General features: G+C 30.1%; 1 protein-coding gene and 2 pseudogenes across 2 annotated transcripts in view; all 3 read left to right on the top strand.

Annotated features, from left to right (window-relative positions):
- PCDH15 (protocadherin related 15) overlaps positions 1 to 27,518 on the top strand; it is a 730,119-nt gene that overhangs the window by 668,431 nt on the left and 34,170 nt on the right. For both annotated transcript variants that reach the window (XM_039871826.1, XM_039871827.1), the window contains exons 27-28: positions 9,190 to 9,405; positions 15,724 to 15,812. In XM_039871826.1, coding sequence (XP_039727760.1) covers positions 9,190 to 9,405; positions 15,724 to 15,812 — 305 coding nt within the window. The remainder of the gene's footprint in view (positions 1 to 9,189; positions 9,406 to 15,723; positions 15,813 to 27,518) is intronic.
- On the top strand, positions 3,233 to 3,351 carry LOC120609762 (uncharacterized; annotated as a pseudogene).
- Positions 12,934 to 13,052, top strand: LOC120610192 (uncharacterized; annotated as a pseudogene).

The raw sequence follows: 27,518 nt of genomic DNA, 5'->3' as shown, positions 1-27,518 counted from the left end.
ATAATGGACAGCCTTGTCTTGTTCCTGATCTTAGAGAGAAAGTTTTTAGTTTTTCACCATTAAGTATAATGTTGGCTGAGGGTTTGTCATAGATGGCTTTTATTATGTTAAGTTACTTTTCTTCTATACCGATTTTGTTAAGTGTTTTGATCATAAATGGATGCTGTATCTTGTCAAAGGCTTTTTCCAATCTATTGATATGATCATATGATTCTTATTTTTTTAATTTGCTTATGTGTTGTATCACATTAATTGACTTGTGTATGTTGAACTATCCCTGTGCCTCTGGGATGAAGCCCTCTTGATCGTGGTGTATAATCTTCTTTAATATGTTTCTGTATTTGATTTGCTAAGATCTTATTTAGGATTTTTGCATCTTTGTTCATGAGAGATGTTGGTCTGTAGTTTTCTTTTTTTCTGTTATCTTTTGTGGTAACTTTTTTGATATTCTTATGAAAAAGTCAAACACTAAGCTTCCTTATTTAAACAATTTCTTTCCTCTTTTTTTGCACGAATCTTGAGTAGTCATAAATAGATCGATAAACCTGAGATTTTCCTCATTTATATTTTATCATATGTTGTATATATTGTCTGTCTTTAAAGGCTTTAAAATGAAGATTTCTTTGTAATTTCTAAGAAGACAAGAGCCAACTTAAGGCAGTTTAAGAAACAAAAGCTCTGTTCTTTTTGCCTCTTGTAAGCAAAGCGTGAAATACTGACATTAGTTGGTGAAAATGTAAGATTTGAGTATTTTCCCCCCAACATTCTAAAATATTTTCACATTTTAAAAAAGTGAGCCCTTAATGCTGTTAAGTGTTAAAATTGGGTTTAATTGAGAAGGTAAAATTGAAGTTAGCATTATTGTACTTTAATGGGCTTCAGAATTTCTTAGGACATCGCTAATTATTCTACTAATATTTCTGCATCCATCGTATTCATTTACACAACAGAAGGGAACAGTTATTTAGGCTGCTAGAAAATTAATGAGCTCACTTACTCCCCTGTATGATAGAGGCAATTATTTGGTGATTTTCTCTTAATGTTGGGCACCTGTGTGTATTAAAATTTCAAAAAGAGGTCTGAGAAGTGTGTAAGTGGTTTCCTGTGTCTTAGCTTTTATTAAAAAATAATTATAGCAAGTATAATTATATTATACATTTCTGACTTTTGTTCTTTTATAACAACTTTAGATGTAACTTTGCTTATTTTGCTCACTAAGAGAAACTCACAAAAGTCAGTGACTTGAATCTTCCATAGTCAGCTCTTCCAGGTAATAATGACTGTCAGAAAACCAGTATAAAATTTTGATTATAAAGAAGCTGATGGAATAAGTAAAATGACATTGATTATTTAGTAAATTTGATCCATTTAGAGTTTCCATTATGTATCAGCTTTAATTTTTAGACATTAATTTAACCAAGCTTGTGAGATATCCCTTTATTTCACTATCTAAAAGTGATAGAATAGATTGATAATTTTTATTAATTTTTCCTTTCAGTTTTGAAGGAAACAGTACAGGTTATATTCATAATAATTTTAAAAATACCACATGCTGTTATGCTTTATTCATGCTTAACTAATGACATTTTAGACAAGCAGTTTCCTTTTGAACTGGTTCTTCTTAGCCAAACAGAATGTATCAGGCCTTACTTCTCATATTGTTAAAATGTTTAAATATTAGTTCTTTTTCTACTTCCTCTCCCCTAAAACAAGAAGGTAAAATTCTACCTGGAAATAAATGTGTTATAAATTAAAATGCAAATGAACTTTGACTTATGTTATCAATTACTTTTCTACTTTTAAGGATGATATTTTATACAGTAGAGTGTATTCCATCCATTGTGATTAATCTTATTTGTTGAAAAGATTTAATTACATTGTTATAATTACAGGTAAAATAGATTTTACTCCCTATCATTTTATTTTAGTTTTCCATTGTCCTTTTTTTCCTATATTTTTTCTATTAAAATTTTCTGAGGATAAATTTTTTAACCACGTGTATCCCTGCTATATTTGAGAAGTAATACACTCTATTTTATTAAATTAGGGTTACTTTAGAAATTTTAACATAACACATACCTAAAAAAATTAATGCCCCATACAGCTTGAACATTATTATTTAGTCTTAGGATGTTTAACTACAGTTACTCCCATTCCAACTTTTATATTATTGTGATTTATTTTTATTTTTTAACCATACATAATGCTATAATTATTGTGCTGAAGAGTCTGTTCTATACAATTATTCACATATTTAATACTTTTTTGCTTTTCCATTTCCTCCTAAATCATAGACCTTCCATGTGGAATCACATTCCTTTCAATTGAAGTACACAATTTAGAACTTTCCATGGGTATCTTTTTATGTTGAACTCTTTCAGTGATTGAAAAAGTGTTAATTTTACTCTTGCTTCTGAAAGACATTTTCATTAGGACTAGAATTTTAAATGCACAGTTATCTTCTCTTTACTTTGAAGATATTATTTTCTTAGCATCTATCATTTAATGTTGCTATTAAGAAGTCAATTGTCAGTCTACTACTTTTAAGACTCCACTTTTTGGACATTGAGCAGGTTTTTTGCAGTTTCTACATGATGTGTGGGTTCTAGGTATAGATTACTTGTTATTTACCCTGTTTATAGTTTATTGGGCTTGAATCTGTGGATAGCTATCTTTTATCAGTTTTGGAAAATTTTGTCCCATTCTCCCTTCTCTCCTTTTGAAACTCTGGTTAGATGTTTGCTAAACTTTGTCACTTTAAATTTTGTCTTAAACTTGCTTTTAGACTTTTTTTTCATCTTTGTAACTGTGAAGCATTCTGGATCATTTCTTTTGCCTATTATTCAGTTCACTAATTCTCTCTTCAGTTCTGCCTAATCTAACAACTTCATTCTGAGTTTTTATTTCAATTATATATTTTTATTTCTATAAGATACTTTTTATTTATGTTCAATTATTCTCAATATGTATTTATATTTTAAGAACTTCGTTATTTATTAAAATATATTGAACACATTCCCTTTATCTCCTTGTCTGCTAATTCAAATATCTAAAGCTTTGTGGAAATGACTGCTTTTTTTTTTTTTTGTCACAACAGACTCATTTTCATGATAGTTTGTTTCTTGTTCATTCTGAGAATTATTTTATTCTTACTTTTCATCTTCCTTGGAACTTATAAGTCAGAATTATTTGAGTCATAGGTTGGAAGAAGCTTTTTGGAAAAAGTACTTGCATCTACAGCCATGCTACCCTGAACAACCCTGATCCCATCTGATCTCAGAAGCTAAGCAGGATCGGGCCTGGTTAGTACCTGGATGGGAGACCACCTAGGAAGACCAGGTGCTGTAGGCGTAAAAAATAAAAAAAAATAAGGGATTGTAAGCTGACAAGGTCCTTGCAATCTGTGAGGTTAACCAAGGGTTGCCTCATCTAAAAAATAAAAAAAAAATTAAAAAAGAAAAAGTGCTTGCTTCTGTGAGGACATTAGGCCATTATCAATCAAAGATTCCATTTCTCAAATTCTCAATTTCATTGTTTCTGTTCATTTAAGTAGAGTTCAGGACCATTCGATTTACAAATTCAGAATATTATGGTTTATCCCTGAGTTGAACAAATTGGTGGTATGTGAATAAAGGATACAAACTTTAATGAGAACTTGTGTTTGGTTATGAATTCTCAAGGAAGTTTTTTCTCCACTACACTCAATATCAAGGGTTAAGCTAGGCAATTTTCTTTGCAGTTTTGAGATGGCTGTGGCAGTTGTGGTTGCAAAAGAGAGATGAATTTTTCATTCGCCCTCATAGTGAAAATTTAGTATTCTGAGAAGGGAAATCTTTTTAGACTCACTTCCATGAGTAAGCCTTGGGTCTTGCCTCCTGTTCTCTGAGCCGCTCGAGACCTCATAAATCAATTTTAAATTCACCTAGATCAGCAAAAAACCTCTAAATGAAAGTCATCATCACTACCAAGATTTTTGTATTTTTGCCTTCACTTAATTTTTTACCTAGCTATTTATCATTTTCTTTCTATCTACTTGATATTTCTAGGAAGAGTTTTTAAGACCTTTTATCTAGTACTTAATGTTGTTTTCATTGGGATTTTAGTCCTGGTACTTAGTCTGACATATTCAATGTAGTGGTTTTAGAGTGAGACCTATCCAGCTGTGCTCTCAATTATCTGTGTGATTATGAGAAAATTACTAATCTCTCTGTGCCTCCATTTCTTCACCTATAAAATAATAATAAAATTTAATCAGTAAAAGGTTGTCATATGATGACGTATATATTTCCATAACACTTTGAAAACTGTTAAGTGTTCAATATATGTTAGCTTACAGCATCAGCAATAATTTCACACAAATAATGCAAATGTTCTTTGTCGTTTAAAGAGCACTGGATTGATAATTGATCTGAGGCTGAGCTGACCTCAATCATTGACTTTAACATATTCAAAGGCATGATAGCAACAGAATTCCAGCTGCTATTAAGGGATGACTGTGAAGTGAAAAATTGGAGGCAATGATTGTAGGAATATTTTTGAGGAACATAACTGTGAAAAATAGATATGAAAATTATGGAAATAGATCTGAGGTTGGCATAGAGTAAAAGAAAATTTTAGTTTTGTTTTAATGAGAGAAAGGTAGATGTCATATAGTCTGTAGAGGAAAAGATTGGAAGTACAGACAGAGCTGATGAAGCATTAGACATTGAAGATATGGGAGAGATTCAGATGAAGGAATAAGAACCTTCATAACAGAAGAGTCACTTTGTTACTCTGAGATTTGAAGAAAGACAATAAGTACAAATATAGGTACTTTTATAGTTATCGGCCGAGAAGTTGAGAGATTTCACACTGGTATCCTCAATTTTTATGTGAATTATAACTTCACTGGAGGAGACTGAAAAAATATGCAATTTGAAGAAAAGAGTGAACTTTTGGAGCAAGATAAAAAACAAAACAATTTTTTTCCAAATAAATAAAAGCACAGTTGCACTCAGAGATCATGGACTCATAGTAGCATTAGTCTGCCTGATTATTTAATTTCTTTCATTACTCTTCAGTCACCCAAGAGTAGGTTGATCATTAAATTGATTCAAGAGAAAGAAGTTCCAGGTGTGGAAGGAGAAAAAATGAGAACGAGGTGACTGTGAAATCTATAATGGAGAGGGAAGAGATGTAAGCCCTGAAGTAGTGAGAGCACTGAAGATATTTTGGAATTAAAATTTTACTGTTATTATAGAAGTGCTCTTAACTGAATAAGAAAGTGATGGGAAGTTGTGTTCAGAAATTTATACATTAAAGTTTATGCTTCCAGAGCTTCAGTGTTTTCTTAGGAACAATATCTCCATAAACCAAAAAACTGGAGCTGAATTGATGCAGTCAGTTCAAAAATTGAAAGATTTTCATGCCTAGGAATTTGAAATGGGTGTGTCATCTACATAAACATTGAAATTCATTCAAAATGAAGGTGAAGTTAAAGAGGTAGACTAAGAACTAGATACCTACAGCCTCATTATATTCAGCAACAAGGAAAGGTAAATGCATACTACACATAAATGCATGGATTTCACTTGAGAGAGTGGTTGTGCATGGTTGATTCAAAAGTGACCAGGAAGCAATAAGGAGACCAGGAAAAGAAAAAAAAAAGTATATATATATATACATATATATTAGGAGAACAAAGTATGTGCATCTTGAGCTAAGAAAAAAAACTGATTAATGTATTGTATTAAAGTAGTTACAATCTTATGATAATATGTCTGAAGTAATAAGAGTTTTACCTGGTTTTGTGCTTCAAGTTGCATATTGATTGGTAAATGCCTATGTGGAAAAATGTAATTTTTTGATATTATAAAAATTTAGATAATTATGACATTATACTGTACTTGGCTACACAATATCTTAACATAATATTTGTTAATCAATATTCTCATTTTATAAGGAAACCTGAAACTCTAAGTGACTTTTTTAAAATCACACCTGACTTTTGAGTCTTCCTCTTTCCAAAATGCAATACAAAAAACAAACAAGCAAAATTAAAATTATTAAAAATTGGAAACAAATAGATACAATATACTCTATGCTGAAACTCTCTTAGTTTGTTCACATCTTGAACCTGATTAAAAATTGTGTTTTTAATTTTGTTGTCAGTATTTTTTGTGACTTGGTATGTTTTTAAACGCATGGTATTTTTAATTGATTTATAAAAATAACACTGTTACCTGTGTATGGTTGTAATATACATATCCAACATCTATCAGTCACATCTTATATATAGGTTTCAGTCTTAAATCCATTGTTTGTTAAAAATTGGATAGATTCAATGTTAAACTTGAAAATTCTAAAAGTATAACACCTATTGGGATTTTTATCATTCACTGTTTAACCTACCAGTATTTCACTATATATACTTGGGAGAGAGCAAGGAGATTTGAAAAAATGCTAGTGATTCTGTCAACCATCCTCAATAAGTGTTTTCTGAAATGAGAACTTTGATATTTCAAAGAGGATCAAGCCCCTTCAAAAAATAGAAATTTAAAGTGGAGTTATTATTACCAACAGGTAGAGTTTTAAAATTTTGGAAAAAAGGTCTAGTAAACATGATTTTTTAAAATCCTGTATCTCATTTTTGACAATTCGCTTCAAATGTACTATGAAAAATTATAAAAGAAAATAGATATTCCTGAGTTATAATTATTCATTCCATACTCAAACTTTTGCATTAAATGATTTTTGTTTCAGGAAAGGTATGTTAAAAGAGCACCTTAATATGTAAAATAAAATATGGCTATTTTGTGGTTATCCTAATTTAATAAATTAGCAATACAATAAAGTGAAATTATTTGTTTTTTGAAATTGTATGTTAATCAGTAAGAACTATGCAAAAAAGCTTAATGTACCAAGCAATCACAATGATTTTATTGTAACCACCTTTTCTTTTCTAAATGTGATTGTGTTGTGTTACCAAGTCCATTTTAAAATATAAAAGTTTAGAATCTCACAACACAAAATTGAGTAAAAGAGGTTAGACAGAAAACAGAACATATATTATGACCCCATCAATATAAAGTTTAAAAATAGGCATAACTAATCTTTAGTGTTAGAAATTAGGATAGTGGTTTCCTTGGGAAGCTAGGATGGCTGAAAGAGCATGAAAGACATTCTGAGATGCTGTTAATGTTGTATTTCTTGATGCAGATGCTGGTCTCATGGATATGTATATTTTGCAGAATTTTATTGAGCTGTACACTTAAGATTTTTGCATTTTTTGGTGCATATTTCTTATACTTCAATAAATTTTGCATTAACAATAAAAAGTTTATTTTAGGGGAAATGTTCGTGTTAATCATAAGTTAAAGGATAATATTGAACCAAATCTTTGAGTGAGTTGGCATTAGTCCCAAATTAGCTCATGATATATAAAAGATATGTCTTTGATTATTTGATTCAAACTCTGATTTTAACTTTAGTTGGAAATGTGCTTTTTACTTTTTATGCTGTGCTTTGTTAAATGAATAAAAACTCTGAAGTTCGAAACTTAAAAAGAAGAACTTTGATAACTATTTTTTCTTTGTTCTTTTTTCTCTTTAAGTAATAATGTGGCCTAATGTTGAAATCTAATTACTATTCCTCTAATGCCAAAACTAAGCTCTGTCATGTAAACCATCCAGATCATCTAAAGAGATAGGACAATAGGACAAGTCAGAACTTATCCTATTCTAATGCTGAGAATTTTAACTTCTAAGAAAAATCAAGAAATACTTTATCCTGAAGTGAAATGAAATATCTGGGGTTTTTAAGTGACCTTATCTAACAGGTTAAGCACATATATCAAATTTGAAGCTAGAGAGACAGGCTCGTGCTGCATCTTAATACACATTTATATTATTTACTATTGTTGTTATTATATCCCAACTTAAACGCTTACTATGTAGCCTTTGGTTACTTAACTTTAATTAAAATTAAACTAAATTAAAATTTCAGTTTCTTAGTCACATTAGCCTTGTTTCAAGTGTTCAATAGTCATATGTGGCTAAGGGCTACTGTATTGGACAGAACATATTTAGAGCATTTCCATCATTACAGAAAGTTCTATTGAACAGCACTAATACATATAATTAGAATAATACATTCCTCTGAGAGTTTTTATTTTATTAAAAATGATTACTTTTGTAGAACTTTTAGTATTGTAATGGCAAAACATAAATACTTGATACATGACATTTAATAGTAATGTCACTGGTTAAACTAAGAATAATCAGATAATGGAAATAGTAATAAAAACATAACCTTTACATATCTAGTTTCATGAGTAGGGTATATATAGCTTTGTATTAATTCACTAAGATTAATTCTGCTTCTAAATATTTTACTATGAAATAATTTTCAAATTGGCATTCTGAAAAATTTTCCTGAAGTGGAAGCCATAAAGCCAGCCTAATGTATTATGCTCACAGCTTTATTAAACACACACACACACACATACACACACACACACACACACACAAACGTATACTAAGCAACTATTTACTTTTTTAAAATTATGAATATTAAAAAACCTTAACATGTAGGTCATAAGCACCTACCACCAAGAATAAATATGGTTAATCAGGATACAAGATAATAAAAAAGGAAGTTGTGGTAGAATTCTAACCCTCTCAAATTATGACATGGCATTAACTGATTAGAATCTCTTTATGCATATCTGAGATTATTGGTTAAAAGCTCTGAACTTTGATTTGTTTTATTGTCACTGAGTATAAATATGTTTATTTCATTGTTTTTCCCTTTAGGAAATAGGTTAGATAAAAAACACATACACACAATCATATACAATGCTTATACACAAAGCAATGATTAAGTACATAATCAATCCCACCCTTAAACCAAATTGGACCACAGCCCAGAGATGAACCCATTTGATATGCCATTCAAAACACCTGATTCATGGACTGGACTCTGTTAGTGTCTATGTTCTTTAATTCACAGTTCAGTAGTTATCATTCTAATGACAACCATTTGACCCTGTGGACATAAAGTCGATAAATCTATATAATATCCAGAAAAAAAAAAAGACTTTTTATATTACTACACAAGGAACATCATTCTTACAAACATAAATAAATAAATCCTTTACTAAAAGTTATTTTTTTACTGATTATTTATAACCTGTGTTTTTCTCCCTCCTAGGCTACTGATAAAGATACTGGCAATTATAGTGTCATGGCATACAGACTCATAATACCACCAATTAAAGAGGGAAAAGAAGGATTTGTGGTGGAAACATATACAGGGCTTATCAAAACTGCTATGCTCTTCCATAATATGAGGAGGTCCTACTTCAAGTTTCAAGTCATTGCAACTGACGACTATGGGAAGGGACTAAGTGGCAAAGCTGATGTACTTGTAAGTAGATAAAACTTCAGATAAAGGGGCACATAAAACAGTGTTTTTAACTCATAGAACATTTAAATTTATTTAATATAGGTATTCTATAACGTGATTAATTTACATTCAGGTTGTTGATAGCTATAGTTTAGGATATAAAAATATAGCTTTACAGTTGTTTATTTATTATTACCATTTGGGAAATACACCAGATGTTTTTTATATATGATTGTGGCAGAAATATCGTAAGCATAAGATTTCTATTTGGTCTGCGAGTCTCATTTGTAATATAGAGTTGATTGGAGCTACTTAAAATTATAAAATGCTTTACAGAGTTGTGCTGTAGAAGTTAAAAGATTTTTTTTTTATTACTGTTTAAATTACTTTTAGGCCTTGTGTAATTAAGAAAACAAAAGGAAATATTTTGAAACAAGTTTATGTCCCAATGGATAATTATTTCTTGTTTTACCAAAATCCCCATTGATAATTTTGATGAACATTGACTTTTTATTTGGCCTCAATCAGTAACATCACTTTTCTATTCTGCCTTTTCTCAGTCTACACACGTTCAGTGGTAGATTATCCCCAAGGGTAGTTTGATATTAACACTTATTCAAAATATTCAATACCAGTGCATGTATCCTATGGAATCTCTATCATTATTTGGACTTTTCTCTGATGAATCTAGTAAAAAATATATTTATTATTGGAACTATCTATCACTTAAAGACAGACTCAAGTGTAATTTTTCTTTTGCTCTTTAGATCTTATTAAATCTTTATCTTTCACAGTTTTCTTCATTTTCATATTTCTCTGGACAAGTTTAACCTTTATATATATGCAGACATCAGTGGTCAACTATTATTCTTTTTAGATAATGGTAAAGACCAATCATCATGATTGTGATTGGTATGAAGGCCAGAACTATGTCATGTATAACAGTAAAGCTGCATAAAAAAACAAAGACCAGTCTAAGCCAATAAGCTTTTGGCATAGAAGGTATTATGGTTGACAAAGATTTTCAATCAAATCAATATCTGTAAACATTATGCGAAATAATGTTATTTCTCTCATTATTTAAAATATGCACATTGTGAAGCTTTAAGACTGATAAGCTCACTAAGTATACGTAAAATATAAGAAATATAAACAAAATATAACTATATAGGTTATATATATATATATATAATATGTATGCAAGCAATGTGAAGTTTATGAGATTTTTATTTGAACTCTATAAACTATTTTGTGTAAATTATAAAATATACCTTTAAAATTACCCAAAATATATTTAGAAAAATTTAATTCAAAGAAATCATGTTAAACATTTTTAATTATAATATATATGTATGAAGAAGCCTTCTCAGCAAAATACTATTTATAAGATCTGCAATCCTTTAAATCAAGAAAAAGGAGATATGGAGGGAAATAAGACTTTTATGTAAACAAAATATTCCAAAACCGAGAAGGAAGAGAAACGATGGCAGGTCTAAATAACTAATAGATATTTACTCAGTCTGGAAGAGTGAGAGACATAAAGTAAATAAGAGACAGGCCTGAAGATGGAAGTAGTTAGTTCATATAAAAGCTTTAGGTGATATTAAAAGTATTGGAACTTTTTCCTAAAAGCAACAGGAAACTATTGAAAATTTTTTAGTAAGAGTGAGTGAAGGTAAGATTTTTAATTTAGATAAAACTTTGTGTAATGCAAATCTGGACCTCCCCTGAGGTTACTACTTCTGCTGCTTTCTCAAGTAATGGCTTTTGTGTTCTTTTCTATATTTGTTTGCCACAGTCTTTATACTAGCTACTGGCAAAGTAGGATTCTCAGTGCACTACGTTACTATTTCTATACCCTTCTTCCTTCCTAGGAATCCAGCCTTTATTCTCACCATCTAACTCTGTTACTTACTCACTGTCTCACATTATTGCTGTGATCTCCCAAATCTTTGGTCAATTCCCAACATATCTCAATGAGTTTAGCTCCTGAGTTAAGGTTGCTGTCTCCAACATTTCCCTGTCATAGTTTTTGGCATTTTCATTGCAAAGATGAATCTTCCAATATCCCAAATTCACAATTTCCTCTAATGCTTTGCTTCCACTGGCTTTACCCTCTACTTTACTATGATCACTTAACAACCAGTTATTTTTGCCATTATCAATTACTGAAACCCCTCAATAACCTTCATTTCAAATCGCCACTCTTTGACCGTAATACTGAATGTGTTCATATAATTCCAGCACTCTTTTGTTCTCAACAGGACCTTTAATCCATTTAGCCTGCTATATTTCCCCTTCCTCTACCCCTCATATTTTATCTTTCTTGCTTATCAGCTTTGTGGTGCATTATCAATTAGTATAAACACTCAATCACATAAAAATTCAACTTCCTTGTCTTTTCTCCCTACATCATACTCACTTGGCAAAACCATAACTCTAGTTAATTAAAACATTCTCCTTTTTCTTATGCTCAATATGACTGCAAAAACATACATAACTGTATAATTGTGTATAAATCCTTCAAGTGAGCTCTCATGTTGTCCTGTAATGACAGTATATTTCCTGGTCCATTCTAGAACTCATCTCTTACAAGAGGTTTATGAAGAATTAATAGGACTTAGAAATCAAACATGTAAATTTACAATCTGTTTTTATAATATTGTGCTTAATAAATATTCCTCTTTTTTTGTTGTACCTAGCAATAAAGATGGATTCCAACAATAGAAATATTTCTTAAACATTTTTATTGATAATCAACACATAAAGAATGAAATTAAGCAATTTTATAATAATGTTTTAATAGTTTTTATTTTGCAATTACTGTTGACATTCAATATTATTTTATATTAGTTTCAATTATACAGCATAGTGGTTAGACATTTGCAAATAGTTCCAAAAATACACATTAGTTTATTATACCAAACATTAAAAAATTCTGCTATAGAAGAACAATTTTATTAATATTTGGTATAATAAATTGTCATGCGTATTTCTGGAACTATTTGTAAAGAGGCTATACTAGAAAAGTAACATAAATGTATCTAGACTATTTAAATATATTTGCTATGAATGATAGAAGAAACCAAGGAATCAGAGATGTTGGATTTCTTTGAAAAATCAAAATTTAAACAGTAAAAGCTTATTCTCCATTTGCATAGTCAAAAATGTGTACATTGTACATAAACCATATATTAACACTTTAAAACGATTAAAAATTTTAAAGACAACTATTAATAGGTAAGTATGAGACAACTATTTTTGGAGTTAAGTATAGTATGACTTTCGTTTTTTTATCAAAATTAGAAATACATAATTTTTATATCTTGAAAATACAGAAGTTTGTTTTCAAAAGTTATTAAAATTGGATTATCTTTTTGATAAATTGTAAGCTTAATACAAACATATATATACATATATATATGTATATGTGTGTGTGTGTGTGTGTGTGTGTGTGTGTTGTATAGTACAGGATCTTAAATCTTATTTTGTTAATTGAGTCAGAATTTAGCCTCTAAGCTCATTAACAAATTAAAAATCCCCATTTCGGTCTACAGCCATGCTACCCTGAACAAGCCCAATTCTGTCTGATCTTAAAAGCTAAGCAGGATTGGGCCTGGTTAGTACTTGAATGGGAGACCATCTAGGAAGATCAGGTGCTATAGGTGTGAAAAATTAAAAAAAAAAATTAAAAAAATTAAAAAACAAGGGATTATAAACTGACAAGGTCTTTGCAATCTGCAAGGTCAACCAAGGGTTGCCTCGGCCAAAAAAATAAATAAACAAACAAACAAACAAATAAATAAAAAAATAAAATAAAAATCCGTTTTTTGAATAAGTAATTTATCTTTCTGGGAAATTACTGTTATTAAGAGGCAAATAATAGGGTTACTTATATCTGCCAGGCCAAATTTTGCTTCCAAATAGAGGCTCTAGCACATGAATTGAGTGCATTCCAAAAGTTTACTTGTATATGAGCTTCCAAAACTCAGAACATATTTTTATACAAGAGGAACTTCTGTTAAATCCCTGAACCCATATATAACTAACATTATTGTTTTTCATTGTCCTATAAATAGTAAGAATCTAATAGCTATGTATAATAGATCTCATCTATAATAAATCCATGACAAACATCATGACAAATGAATGTTTCTCATGGTAGACTGATGGTGTAATGAAAAAATCTAAAATTTCAGTGGTTTAAACAAACACATTGATTTTTCTCTCACAAGACACAACGAGTGTGTACATAGTCGGGTGATGTTTTTGACAGCTTTTCTACGTGTAAAGATTCAGGGGCTCAATTTGATTTAACTTGTGTTTTTACCCTTTGACTTCTTTATTCAGGTAGAGATTGGGAGAGAAAGGGGAGGTTCACACAGATTTAAGAATACTTATTTCTTCCTTTACACTTACTTTACATTGATCAGTACTACATCACATGGTTCCATCAAATTACAAAGGTTGAGAAATCTATTTTCATTGAGATACCATTCCATGGTTACTATTTGTTTCAGGCCATTTGCTTTTGTCCAGAAATTTAACTTATTTTAATTTAATCTAATTTTATTTGACTCTATTCCATTCCATTCTATTCCATTCCATTCCATTCCATTCCATTCCATTTCTTGATTCAATGTTGAAAGAAATGAAAAAAGATAAGAAAAGAAAGAGGGGGAGAATAGGAGGAAAAGAAGGAAGCAAGGGAGGGCAGAAGGGAGGAAACAATTTCATAAGTATCATATACATATTTCTAGAGATTTTGGCCATCTATTTATACTACTAAAACAAAATAAACAAATAAAACAAAAATACTTTTATATAACTTCTGTCTCTTTTTTCACTCAGGATGGATAAGAAAAGTTACACAAAAACTGTGATGATTTCATTACTAATGAAGTAACATTTTTGTGTGAAGACACAATCAAGATTCATCTACATATTTAAGGAAAATTTAAATGTTTACTTCCAGACACCAATACTGAGTTAGAGATGCAGGGTTGTAACAGGCATTGTTAACTATTTGCTCATAGGTGGTAGTTGAGCAGATGCCTAGCTTAGTATACACTGTAAAATATAATTATTGGGCTCACACAATGGTTTGAAAAATTTCTAATTAGTTGTAAATATTTCAAATCTGGACCTGTTTCACCACATAGTAATATTCACTAGAGATGAGTTTGTAGTTGACCTCTTTGGACTAGTCACAGACTCACTTTTATTTATCCCTACCATTTCATACTTTAGACTGCTTCACTTATTTAGGTTACTTCTTGTTCCCTGAAGACATTGAGTTTATGACTCCTAATAGAGAATCTGTGAGCAGCTATATCAAAAATACTTGTAAACATAAAATCATCCCCTAGGATAAATTATGGTTAGCTATATAAAGATAAATATACTTAATCTAGAATATTCAATTTATGCTCCTGATGTATATGTATTTATATAATTTTAAGTGTGTCATGTACATGCAGAACAATATATGATTTGAATTTACATTTTTTATATCTATATTGGGCAATAGTAAAGAGCTCATGTTCTGGATTCAGACAGCCTGTGCTAATCAGGTCCAAGTTATTAAATGTATCTTTGTTTTATCAGTTTTCTTATTTAAAATTGGAATAATAGTCATAACTACCTGATATGATAGTTATTAGAATTAAATGAGTTAAAGCCTGTAGAATATTGAGGAAAAAATTTAAAGTGTATGTTGTAAGCAGAGAATAAATGCTTTTAGTTTTCTTCATTTTTCTAAATAAGGATAGAAATAATTCTGTGTATGTTAAATAAATAGGACACATTCATAAACAGCTATTATAATTTATTTTAGCCCATATGTAAATTTGTATATATATATCTCTTTATCTACACATACATAAAGTTGGCTAAAGCAGATATAAAGACTATATATGATGATTACATGGAATAAATTATTCCAAGTAGTCATATCTCAAATTCCTAGTCACAATAAATAAATGATCTCATGGTATTTATAAAATCTAAAGGCTGTGTTTTTCATTCTTCTGAGTGTTCTTAAAGAGCACATTAACAAACAAACAAAAACACCTTCTCTCAGGTCCTAGTTAATAACCAAGAAAACAAACAAAATCTACAACAGTTGAAGTCATTTAGGGTTCTATAACTTCTAAGTAAACAACAATCTATCATTCTCAACATGCCCCCACATCTAGTGGAGATTGCATAAACAAAAATATTATTTATTTCTAAATTTAAAAATGTCTATGCTTAGTAGGGAAGAAATAAAAGTTATTTTTAGTTATAGAAATGTTAATGAGTAAAAGCCAAACAAATTCTGTTTTTTTCTTCTTTCAGGTCTCTGTGGTCAATCAATTGGATATGCAAGTCATTGTTTCTAATGTGCCCCCAACTCTGGTGGAAAAAAAGATAGAAGATCTTACTGAGTAATGGATTTTTGTTTACTTATATATTTATTTTCATACAGTTATAATTTGTATTGGATTAGATCATTTAAATTATTTTAATGTTTAGATTAAACATACATTTTAAAACACTGTCTTAATAATAATTTAGCTTGCTCTTTTTCTGAAATAGGTAGCTTTATTTGAAATATGTGAAGATTCTGAGAGTACTTTCAAATAGGAATGAAAATTAGATGTGAGAAGATATTATTCAGAATGCTTTGATTGATGCATCAATATAACCTCAAATGCAGCATGTAAGAAATAAATCATAACATTAATTATTTGAGTATAAATCATGATTTTTGTGGCCCCAGATTATTCAGATAACTCATTATCTAAGCAACCCAGCTAGTCTAGAGAATGCTATCTCTCAAAGTGGTGTATTTAGATGCCTAAAGCTTATTCTTTCAAAGAAAAAGATGATAAATTTTAAACAATATATATTTTTAATTATTCTAAAATATGTGCCATGCCCCTCTGCCTTTGAACAGTTTACACTGAACATGACTGAATCTATTATTGCTGACCTAAAGTTGTGATTATTAAGTTGCACGTTCTCTAGTGCTATCAAAGATTATTAAAATGTCTTTACTATCTCACTCTTATCTACCCTAACCTAGCCTGCCATCATTTTATAATTTCTACATTCGTATTTATTTATTATTCTCTCTTCTATTGCGTTCAGGTTGACAGATATCAGTTGTCACTGTTTATCTGCTTCTCTCTAGCAAAATACCTCCCACTTCTCAGTTACTGGAAGAAGCTTCAGATAGATAACTAATCTTTTAGTAATTATATGTCAAGTAAAATACAATAGGCATTGATTAAGGCAAGACCGATTCTCTTATAATAAAGGCATGTGTGTTTAATAATAATGATTTATGGACATTTTATGAAATTTAACCTTTGGCCATCACATAAAATGTCTTATGAATGAGATGATTATCAATATTTATGCATGGAATGTCAATCATGCAGTGTCTTGTTCACGTGTTCAAAAGTGGTTTATATATGCTTAACCCATATTAAAATAATAGCTGATTACACCAGAAAATTTTAGAATTATACCTATCCCTTAGCTGCTTTAATGTCATCTGTTAGGGGTAGGCTTTCTTTGATTACACTATCCAAAGGAGATGATACTCTTTTCAACCTCTAACTTTTATTTTTTTATTTTTTTTCAAAGCATTATTTAGTATTTTTATTATATGCCAATTTTACACTGAATATAAGCTCCATGAGGCTAGGAAATCTATTTTTCACTGATATGATCCCAGTTAGATAGAAGGCATTTTAATGAAAAGTTTATATAAGCAAAATCATGATGTCCTTTTCCTTTTGATAAGGTAAAATTTATGAAAACTAAAATAAAGGCAACTTAAAAGTATAATTTCATATCAATTTTTATGATTTATACCTCTTAAGTAGATATGAAAATATGAAAGAAAAATCAGGCAACTTTCAAGTCTTGCAAGAAATGCATCACTTTGAAAAGAGCTTTGACTTCACATGACATTGGTTTTGAAACACAAGCTTGGACAAATAATTTAATTTTTCCCAGACTCAGTTTCACCATTTGATGACAAGAGCTAATAAAAATTATGTCCTAAGACTGTGGTGAGAACTAAATGATATAAGCCATCTCAGACAATGAAAATCATGAACATTTAATGAATAATAAATATTCTACATAAATGAGATTTGTGGTCCAAAGTTAGGAGGGCAAGTCATAGGGAGGCCGGAATCTTACACTTTCTACTCAAAGAGGATAGTTTAGTAATGAAACTAAGATTATGGATTCAGACAGACAAGTTTGAATCCTATTATTCCTGTATGATCTCTGAGCAACATATTTAATACTTAGAACCACACTTCTTCCTCTTGAATATTGTAGTAAGGATGTCAATCCTGTGTTGCTTTTGATAAAATTAAATGTGCATTTGCTAGTGCAGTAAGCATAGCAGGCACATGCCTGATTTCTTTTTGTAGATTTTTAAAAATCTGTGTTAAGTTAGAGATTCTTAAACACAAAATTTTCAAATCCCTTTTAGAACAGTTTTATATTCATAACAATATTGAGCAGAAGATACAGAGAATTCCCATATGCTCCCTGCCCCATGGGCACCATATCTTCCTTTACTTACGACATCTTGCACCAGAGTGGTACATTCGCTACAATCAGTGAACCTACAATGAGATGTCATAATCACCCAAAGTTCGTGCTTTACATTAGGTTTCACTCCTGGTGCTGTACATTCTGTGGGTCTGACTAATGTGTAATGACATATATCCATTATTATAGTATCATACAGATTAGTTCCGCTGCTCTAAAAATCCTCTGTGCTCCAGCTATTCATCTCCCCCTTCTGCAATAACCCTTGATCTTTTTACTGTCTTCACAGTTTTACCTTTTTCAGAATGTTGGAATCATACAGTATGTAGCCTTTTTGATCTCTCTTTGAAAACTAATTTAGTGGATGAAAGTGGTGGTGATAAGGACTGTTAGACCTGATTCAGCACCATGAAGCTCCAAATACTCACTGTTACTGTCCATGGATGAATAACAAAAATATACACATAACCAAGGTAGACAGCAGAATGCCAATTCATTAATCAAAAATAAGGATGTATTGTTCTGGTGACCAGACTAACCAGCACATGTGTTGCCTATAGACATTCTTAGATGACAAGTCATATCATCATCAAAGTCATTTTCTATATTTCCAATGAGGCATCCCTATCCTTTGAAGTAGAAAACTTGAATTCCATATGGTCATCACTTTTATTTTTTTCTTTAGGAAAATCCATATATGAGGCCAGATCATAATCCAAAGTTTCCTTGGTAAGCATGAAACCAGTACAAACTGGGAAAGTTCATGAAAGGAAAATTTAATGACTTAGTATATCCATTTCACAATGGGGGATAATTTTTGTAAAGGGGTCAATATCCTTTGCTAGCTAAAAGCACAGTGCCTGGAAAATGGGATGCTTATAGTAAATGTTAGCTGCTGTAGTAATGATAACAATTACTCTCCAATCCACTGGAATTCACCTAAATGTCTGTACTGAATTTTTAAAGTTTTTTGTTGTTGTTGTTATGTTATGATTATAGAATTAACCAGCACCCCTTTGTAATGAAACATAATTTTTTTTCATTACATTAATGTATTCCAGCAAACTATGCCCCATGCAGATGTTCTTGCATATCTGTGTTCTTAGGTATTTTAGACTGATCTTAGGATTTAGCTCTTTGTGAGTCTTGTGTTTCTCCTACTTACAAATTCTTGAGATTAAGGAGTAGGAGAAATAGCTGTGAGGATAAGGTTAGTGAACCTTACTATAAACAACAAATGAATGACAATAATATCCTTAAAAAAAGCTAAGAAATATTTTCATTTTTTGTGTTCTTTCTTTCTCCTTCCCTTCACCATGAAGCCCAAATTAAAAAAAAGAGGTTTGGGGTTCTAAAATTTAAATCCTTAGGAATCTGCAGAAATGACATTTTCAAAAAGTATAAATTAAAGAATTTAGAAATACTGTGTCACAGTATGAATTGGAATTGATCATTTAAGTCTCTGAGTGGGTCAAATATTTTTCTTACTTTCTAAATACAATATGAAAAACTAATGATAGTAGAACTTTATTGAAGTAGTTATTGCTTTGGTGTGGAAGAGCCTATTTGCATGAAATATTTATAAAGCATCTGAAATATGTCTGTGTAAATTATAGCTCTTGGTATTAAGGTTACAAAACATACTTTAAACATCTAATCAAGATATTTGTTTCTAGGATGAGAATTATAAAGTCTCGAGAATAAAACCTATGAAACAGTAAACAATAAATGCCAACACTTACATATTCTTAAATCAATATGTTAAAGACTTGGTTTTGGGGGGAAAGATTAAGTTGAAGAGCAAATGAATAAACACATTATCTTTGTTCATTTTTACTCTCTCTTTGTTTTAGCGTTGGGGGTAAGATTATTCCTGTAAAGAAATAGATATTAATATTTTAATAATGAATTAAAATATTTTAATAATTTCTAATATTAAATTTTATCATTTTACTAAAATATTTATTTTATTATAACATTTAAATGTTAATAATTTAAAAATAATACTTTTAAATTAATAATTTTTATAACAGAATACTTCATAAATAAAACTTTTACTTTCAAAAATAGGTAGTAGGTTGGATTTAGCCTGTGGGATTAACTAGCCAAGTGCTAATTTAGAACATTATACTCTACATAAAAAAGTTATAATGCTTTCTTATTCTATTCAAATTCCTACAAGAAAACACTTTGGGGAAATCTCATATGAAATTCCTAAATGATATTATTAAACTTTTTCTAGCTCAGGATGGCCATTGTTCCCTTTGAATTAAGAGGACCTAGGCTTAAGGCCCAGTCCACCAATGACTAACCAGGAGATCTTGGGCCTGTGAATTAAACTCTTTGAGTCCTAATATCCATATCTGAAAACTGGCAATTTATTATTTAAGTAAAAAGTAGTTCTTAGGTGTAAGCACTAGAGAGTTAGCAGTGAACAAAGCAAAGTCCCTGTTCCATGGAGCTTATCTTCTATTAGTAGAAAACAGCAAGTAAAATAATAATAATAAATTAATACATAACATGACATTAGGTAGTGATAACTGCAATAAAGACAAATAAATACAAATATAAAATTATGGAACAAAAGTACTATTTCATCTAGGATGATTGATAAAAACCTTTCCAATAAGCTGAAATCTGAGCAGAAACCTAAAAGAAGTGAGGGAGAAAATCATGTGGGGTGTGTTTGTGAGTAAGGGGGCTGGAGAATGAGGCTGGAAGAAATAATCCCAGAAAGAGGAAATGCAAACATAAAAATGTGAATTAGGAGCATGCTTATCACATCAAGACTATTCAGGTAGGAAATGTGTTATATAAGACTTCATAGGGCCTTGGAGAATTTAACATTTTACTTTAAGATGGAAAGTTCTTAAAGCTGTATGTCTAATATAGTGCCATTAGTTACCTGTGGTTATTGAGTGCTTGAAAAGTGTCAGGTCCAGATGAGAGATGTTATAAGTGCAGCATAAAATCATACCAGATTTCAAAGACTTAGTACCAAAAAATGTAAGATAGCTCATTAATATTTTTATGTGAATTACATATTGAAATGATCATTTTCAACATATTGAGTTAAGTAAATATATTATAACTATCACCATTTTATTTTTAACTTTTTAAAGTAGGTATTAGAAAACTTGAATTTACACATGTAACTTTCATTACATTTCTTTTGGACAGCGTGGCCTTATACATTTTGCACAGAGAAATGATAATGTTCTGGCTCAGCTTTTACAAGTGACCAGATATGAATCTATAGCAATAGTACAGGAGAGAGATCACTGTTGCTTGGACTGGTGGTATGGGTGGCGATAGGGAGGGTGATTAGATTAAGGTAAATTTTTTGAAGGTTCAGATAACCTACAAAATTTGTTATGAACTGGAATATGAGAAAATGTAAGAAACAATAATGACTCCTAGATTTGGGGTCTGAGCAAATGGATAAAATAAAAGTAGTTGCTTTTGTTCACTGAAGAATTGGATAAAATTATACATGTAAAAATAATAGTATTCTATTCTTAAAGAAGATTGACTTTATTTGTCAATATCTGGTTCACATCAATAGCTCTGAGTATCAGCTTCCTCCCCCACCATCAGTGAATTAAAACTCCATTATCTCTTCTCCACAACCGCTTACTTAACCCAACATTAAGGTTAATTTATTTTGTCTATTTATTCTACCTGAATGTTATACATATCAGGTATGATACTATCCTATCAAACCATTGAAAATCTTTTTAAAAAAATATGAGCCTAGCTGGAATATATGAAATATATTATTGTACCTGAGAATTTCTTTAATCGTGTAGTCTCTCTTATCTGGTATATTCTAAGTTAAATTGTTTTATTACCAATCACATGCCAATTTTCTTTAAGTATCTTAACAAAAAGATGTAGTTGAAAAGGTTATCAACAGAAAATGACCATAAATGATGCAATTTCCATCAGATAATGAAGTACATTTATTTCAATAGTATAACTTTTGAAAATAATATTTTGCATAATTGGCACATAATAGCTGTAAAATAAAAGCCAGTCATAAAAATAAAACACGGACAATATAAAATAAAATTTTACTTTTTTAAATATTTAAGGTATATTTCATGATTCATTTAAAAAACATGATTCAGTTTTATTCCAAACCTTGGTGATTTATTGTTTTGACACAAAAAGAATTCATCTGCTCTTTTTCTGAAATACTCAGTTTTGGAATTTATTTTGGTAAAGAAAAAAGTAAACTCCATTCTTTGCAGGAAGAAATACGTGTTTTCACATTATTATATTCAACTTGTTATGTTATAAGAAGTCATAATTTTTTACAGAATTAAAGACAACCTAAAACACAGTTAGACTTTTATAGAATGGTTTTGGTATTATTATTCATGTACATAGCAATGGCATTTTTAAAGCTTAATTACTTGAAATGCAGAAAAGTGTAGAGATTTAAAATCCAATAAATGTTTATTATCATATGACAGAATTTTAAATATTCCCAATGTGTCAGTATTGAACTAATAATATGGAACCATAGTTGTAAACAGGGTTCTCCATGACTCTCATTTCTGTTGTTCTATTTTTAAGGGTTACAGTATCTCATTTTTATAAATTTGTAGTTATTATTTAAAAGTATGCTATCATGGCACAATATGAATAAATTGTTTACACTGGAGTAAACCTTTGTAAAATGGTTCCAATTCACAATAACTAGTGTTTTGTCTGATATTTTTCATATATATTAAGGTAATATTTGTTCCTTTCTATCACTTGAATTTTCCAAATTCATATATATTTTTGTATATGCAGACTTAACAAAAGTAAATGACTTATCAACTAGTTTACTTTTTCCTAAGAATACATTGTATATTGATTTTCTAAAGTCACGTATTCTGATGTGTTTGCCTTCAATTGGTTTGTTTCATATTTTAATGGATATAATACTCATCATTCAATAATTAACATTTATCTGAATGCTGATAGTCAAAGCTATACTAGTTTCTTTTGTGTAAAATAAAAAAGTATTGAAGGATAATAAATCAACATCATTTATTATTTGCCATCTAATAGATGTGATATAGAAAAATTTAAATACAGAATTGTGCCCCTCCCTCATTTTCCTCAGGAATATACATTAAAAAAAAAATGAGTTTTACTTATTATATTTAGATGCTTTATTTTGTCAAAATCAACATTTTTCTTCTTTTTATCTTTTTCACTTTTTTGATACTCAAACTTTTGGAAACAATAAAATAGCCAAAAATGAAAAAAAAAATACTTTCTATAATTCCATTAAGGACATTTTAATTTTGCTTTTATTAAAAACGAATGTTTAAATATTTGAATTATTGTTATTTTTAGGAAGAGATAAATAAATCCATTTAATTCATAAGAGACAGTTATGATGAAAGTACCAGTATATTGTCTCTAATAGTCTTATTTTAACTTATTATTTGTGCTATATATTTTATTATAATTTAAATAAATATTTATAAACATATGATGGAAGAAAGATTTATACAAGTATATTCTATCCTGTGATTTTGGAGGCAATTGTTAATCATATTCCAAAGGTAAAATTCATTAATAAAAACAATGGAAAAGAGCATTTTCCAGTCTCCTATTACACTTATCTTTTCATTAAAAAAAAAAAACAAAAAAAAACTGTGGAAACACACTGGGAGAAATTGAAGAGAGAAGCAGAAAAATGTAGAGTGTTATAATCTCTGTTGTGCTTTTCCCAAATATCACTTCATTCATTTCAGTTTACTTTTTAGAGCTTTTGCTTGCACCAAGTCGAAAATAACTGGAAAGCAGTTACAGGGTAAAAATAAGATCATGATATATGGTTCCATTAAAACATTTGAATCACAGTTGCTTTTCAAGATTTTCAAAGTGTATTGTATGAATTTACTCCTTTCAAAATTCTATCATATTCTTTTATGTTTAATGGCCCAGGATTTTTGCCAAATAGAATAGCTTATTAATTTTTATATGTTTTCATCCCATGTACAAGGTAAGTATATTGTTTTCTTGTACAGCCTATTCAGCAAGAGCCAATTTCTCTATTCTCTTAATCGTATTTATTGTTTTTTTTCTTAACCTTCTCCAGTTTATACACAATTTATCTCTGTACCACTGTTTCGTTTTTAAGATGAGAAATAAATTCAACCATGTGTATATAAGAAAATTCCAATTGTATCTACAGCAACACAAATAGTATTTCAGATACTTTCATTTATGCCTTAGTTGTTTTAGGGGCTAAATTTAATTATTTTTAAATGTTCCATCTCATTCAAAGAGAATTTAAGGCACTTTACAATGATTCATACATAAAACAAGGTAAAATACATTGAACATGAGTCAGAAAAATAAAGCAAACGGAATAGAAAGAAATGAAAGAGTCAAGGTGAGACTAATAATAAAGATGCTAAAAAAGGCCTTGCTTATCGTGAGAGTAGTTTTCATTTTAGAACCAAAGTGAAAGAAGCAAACAAAAGAGCACATAAAAAACAGAACCAGTTAGAAAATTCAAAAAAACAAATCTTTTTTGGTGGAAAGGCAGAACTATTTCTCAATCAAGTGTTAGATTGTAGAAAAATGTTTTTATCTTATGGAACATCATAGAGAGGATATATCTTAATGTCATGAAAAAAATGTTCATGGTACCTACAGCATTACTCAGCACGTGGTCTGGATGAACTCTCTGCAAGTCTATACTAACAGAAGTGAGTTCAGATGATCAGGAAAGCCTGTGTATACCTCTGGCCATCTGCCAAACCTATTGATTCCTTTAGCCAGGCTTTTGAAAAAATATTGACAAGTACCTAAGATGGAGCTCCTTATCTTGTTAGCTAAATATAAACCAATTTACCTGAACAAAAAGCTAAGTGGAGTTTACAATCGTGAAATCTGAGAAGTTTCTATAATCACCACAACAAATATCTAACATCTATGGCACTCTTTATTTGTTGCGTTTTCTGTAATTAATTAATGTTATCCAATTAACTTCTCACAAAGACCCTTTGAAGTAGGTCTGATTACTTTCTCCATTGTACAAATGAGTTCTCTAAAATTTTGAGAGACTGAATAATTTTCGCAAAGACACAAATAGTATCCACATAGGTTTATTTTTAATCTATACCTATGGGCCAGCAGCAGGCTAGGTTCCTAAACCCTCCCTCTGTTAATGTTTTAGGAGGTAAACCTAATTAAAAATCCAACCCTATCTTTTCTTAGGAGTGAGTTGAGCACACAAGGCCAGAAACTGCCATCAAATGATAATTTTAGTTTGGCTCATTCACACAAATAGGTAATTGAGAATATGGCTGCTGGAATAATTTTAGTGTGGAAAAATAGCTATAAAACTATTTCAATAAAGACTCTATATTTCATTTTTATATAAAGCAATTTTTGGCTGAAAATAGTTAAAGGAACATGTATAGGTAACTGGATAAAGTGATGCTCTAAATGAATACTTAGGGACATCTACCAAAAATAACTTGGTTTGAGAATAAATTAGTTAAGTGAGCTGGTTATATATTAGTACTCTAGTTCGTGATTTTTAAAAAAGAGGCTTTACATAGAAAAAAGTTGGTTAAATATGCATTTCAACATTTATCTAAAAATACTTTAAATAAACTATTTCTGTACTGGATTTATCATGTGGTAGCACATAAAACATGTTTTATATATATGTTTATATAAACATGTAAAAACCATACATATTAACACATAAATATAAATAAGCATTTACATATAAATATATATGTATATATACATATGAAATAGATGTTAATTATATTAACATATTTCCTTAGAAGTTTACAGTTATTACTTAATTAAAATTTTTTTAAAGATAGCATAGTAACATATTACTAAGTATTATAAGTAGGTTACATATCTTTTAAACTAAAGTAGAACAATAAACCCTAAATGAAAATTTAATTTTCATTTAATGATTATAATTATTATACTAATTCATTTGCAGCGTATTTGCTTCTCAGAAGATAAATTAAACGCAGCTCTTTGTTTTGAAAAAGTTTACCATAATCAAATACTATTCTACTATGTATCTGATTGTACTACTTGTATTTTATAGTGCTATATTGCTTCTGAGAATTTAGATTAGGGCAAATTTAAATGACTGGATTTTTTTCCATAATGGAGAGTCTTGTGAAACTCTAGCATAAGCAACCCTGCAACTTAAAACAATACAAAGTATATGATCAATAGAATTTCAAATAGTCTAGTAGGACCAATTAGACTAAGAAAATTGGACAGATGTTGCTATCATGAGAGAATTAGAAAAATGACTTGTGCTTTGGTGCAAGTGGACTTTAAAATGAAATATGCATAATATTAGTTCTAACATGCTGGAAATTGACTCAGGTGAACTTTGACAAAGGGAAATTTATTAAAAGGCCATTGGGAGCTGACAATATTAATGAGGATGGAAAAACAGGCTGGGAAATAGTCAAGACCAAGGGAGCTACAGAGGCCTGGGAAGCAAGAACTGCAAGAATCGGTAGATATGCAATTTCTGTCTGCTGAGAAAGTTGCACCTCCAGTGCATTAGTTCCAACCATTTAAAATCTTGTGTCTTTGACTCAAGAACCAAATTCTAGAGAGAAAATGAAATGGTCTGCTCTGAGTCACATGCAGTCTTTTATGGCATGGGACGAGGGCTGTACAGGACCATTGATTGAAGTCCTACCAGATATGACTGTGGAGACAAGGCTAATTCCTCAAACCAAAATCAGAGTGTTTTTAGAGAGAGAGCAAAATGTTTTGCAGCCAAAAAGCAACAAAGTCCACTTGTAAAATGGATGTGTCAATGCCTTTTTTATCAATGCCTTTTTGTGTGTGTGAATCTCACGAGGATTAAATACAATTTTTGTGGCATAGAGAGTATAATCCTAAGCACATAACTTCATCCACAATGGAAATAATTGATCAAAGGATCACTGTGGTTTCCATTTCCAATGAGTAGGCAGTACACAGGATGCCATTTCTTTATCAAATGGAGAGCAAGGACTTGGTTATGTCCTGCTTGTCATTATTTGTCATTTTTAGTTGCAGAAAAAAAAAAAATTAGAACTTACTTATTTTATAGTTTGAACAGTTTTTAATTAGAATTAAGCATTACTGACCAGCATTCATACATATTAACAGAGAAAGACAGCTTATGCAATTGGAAATTTTGAAGCATCATGGCTGTTTCACTGTGGGAAGAGATTAAGAAAAGGAGATAATGAATAAATCTTTTGTTTTATGTATAGCTTACTGAAAATCTTGGCAAATCACTTAACTTTGGCTGGTTTAGACAGACTCATTTAATAAGACTAACTAGGAACATGAGAAAACAATTTTATTTAGCTTCCTACTGTATCATGTGTCAAATAAAAACAAATCTGGATTTAGAAGAAACTTTATTTAAAAGATTATTCTAAGGAGGATGGAGAGGAACTAATGCACTGGGGTGGAGGGGACTGTTGTATTAGGGAGAATTCTCTGACCAAGAGAAATGCCAGTACTCAAAGGTTAAGCAGAAAAGGGCAATACAGAGAGAGAGAGAG

This window comes from Pteropus medius, unplaced genomic scaffold, assembly GCF_902729225.1.
Source record: "Pteropus medius unplaced genomic scaffold, Ma_sr-lr_union100, whole genome shotgun sequence".
Taxonomy (NCBI): domain Eukaryota; kingdom Metazoa; phylum Chordata; class Mammalia; order Chiroptera; family Pteropodidae; genus Pteropus; species Pteropus medius.
This window is presented reverse-complemented; position numbering and strand designations above follow the sequence as displayed.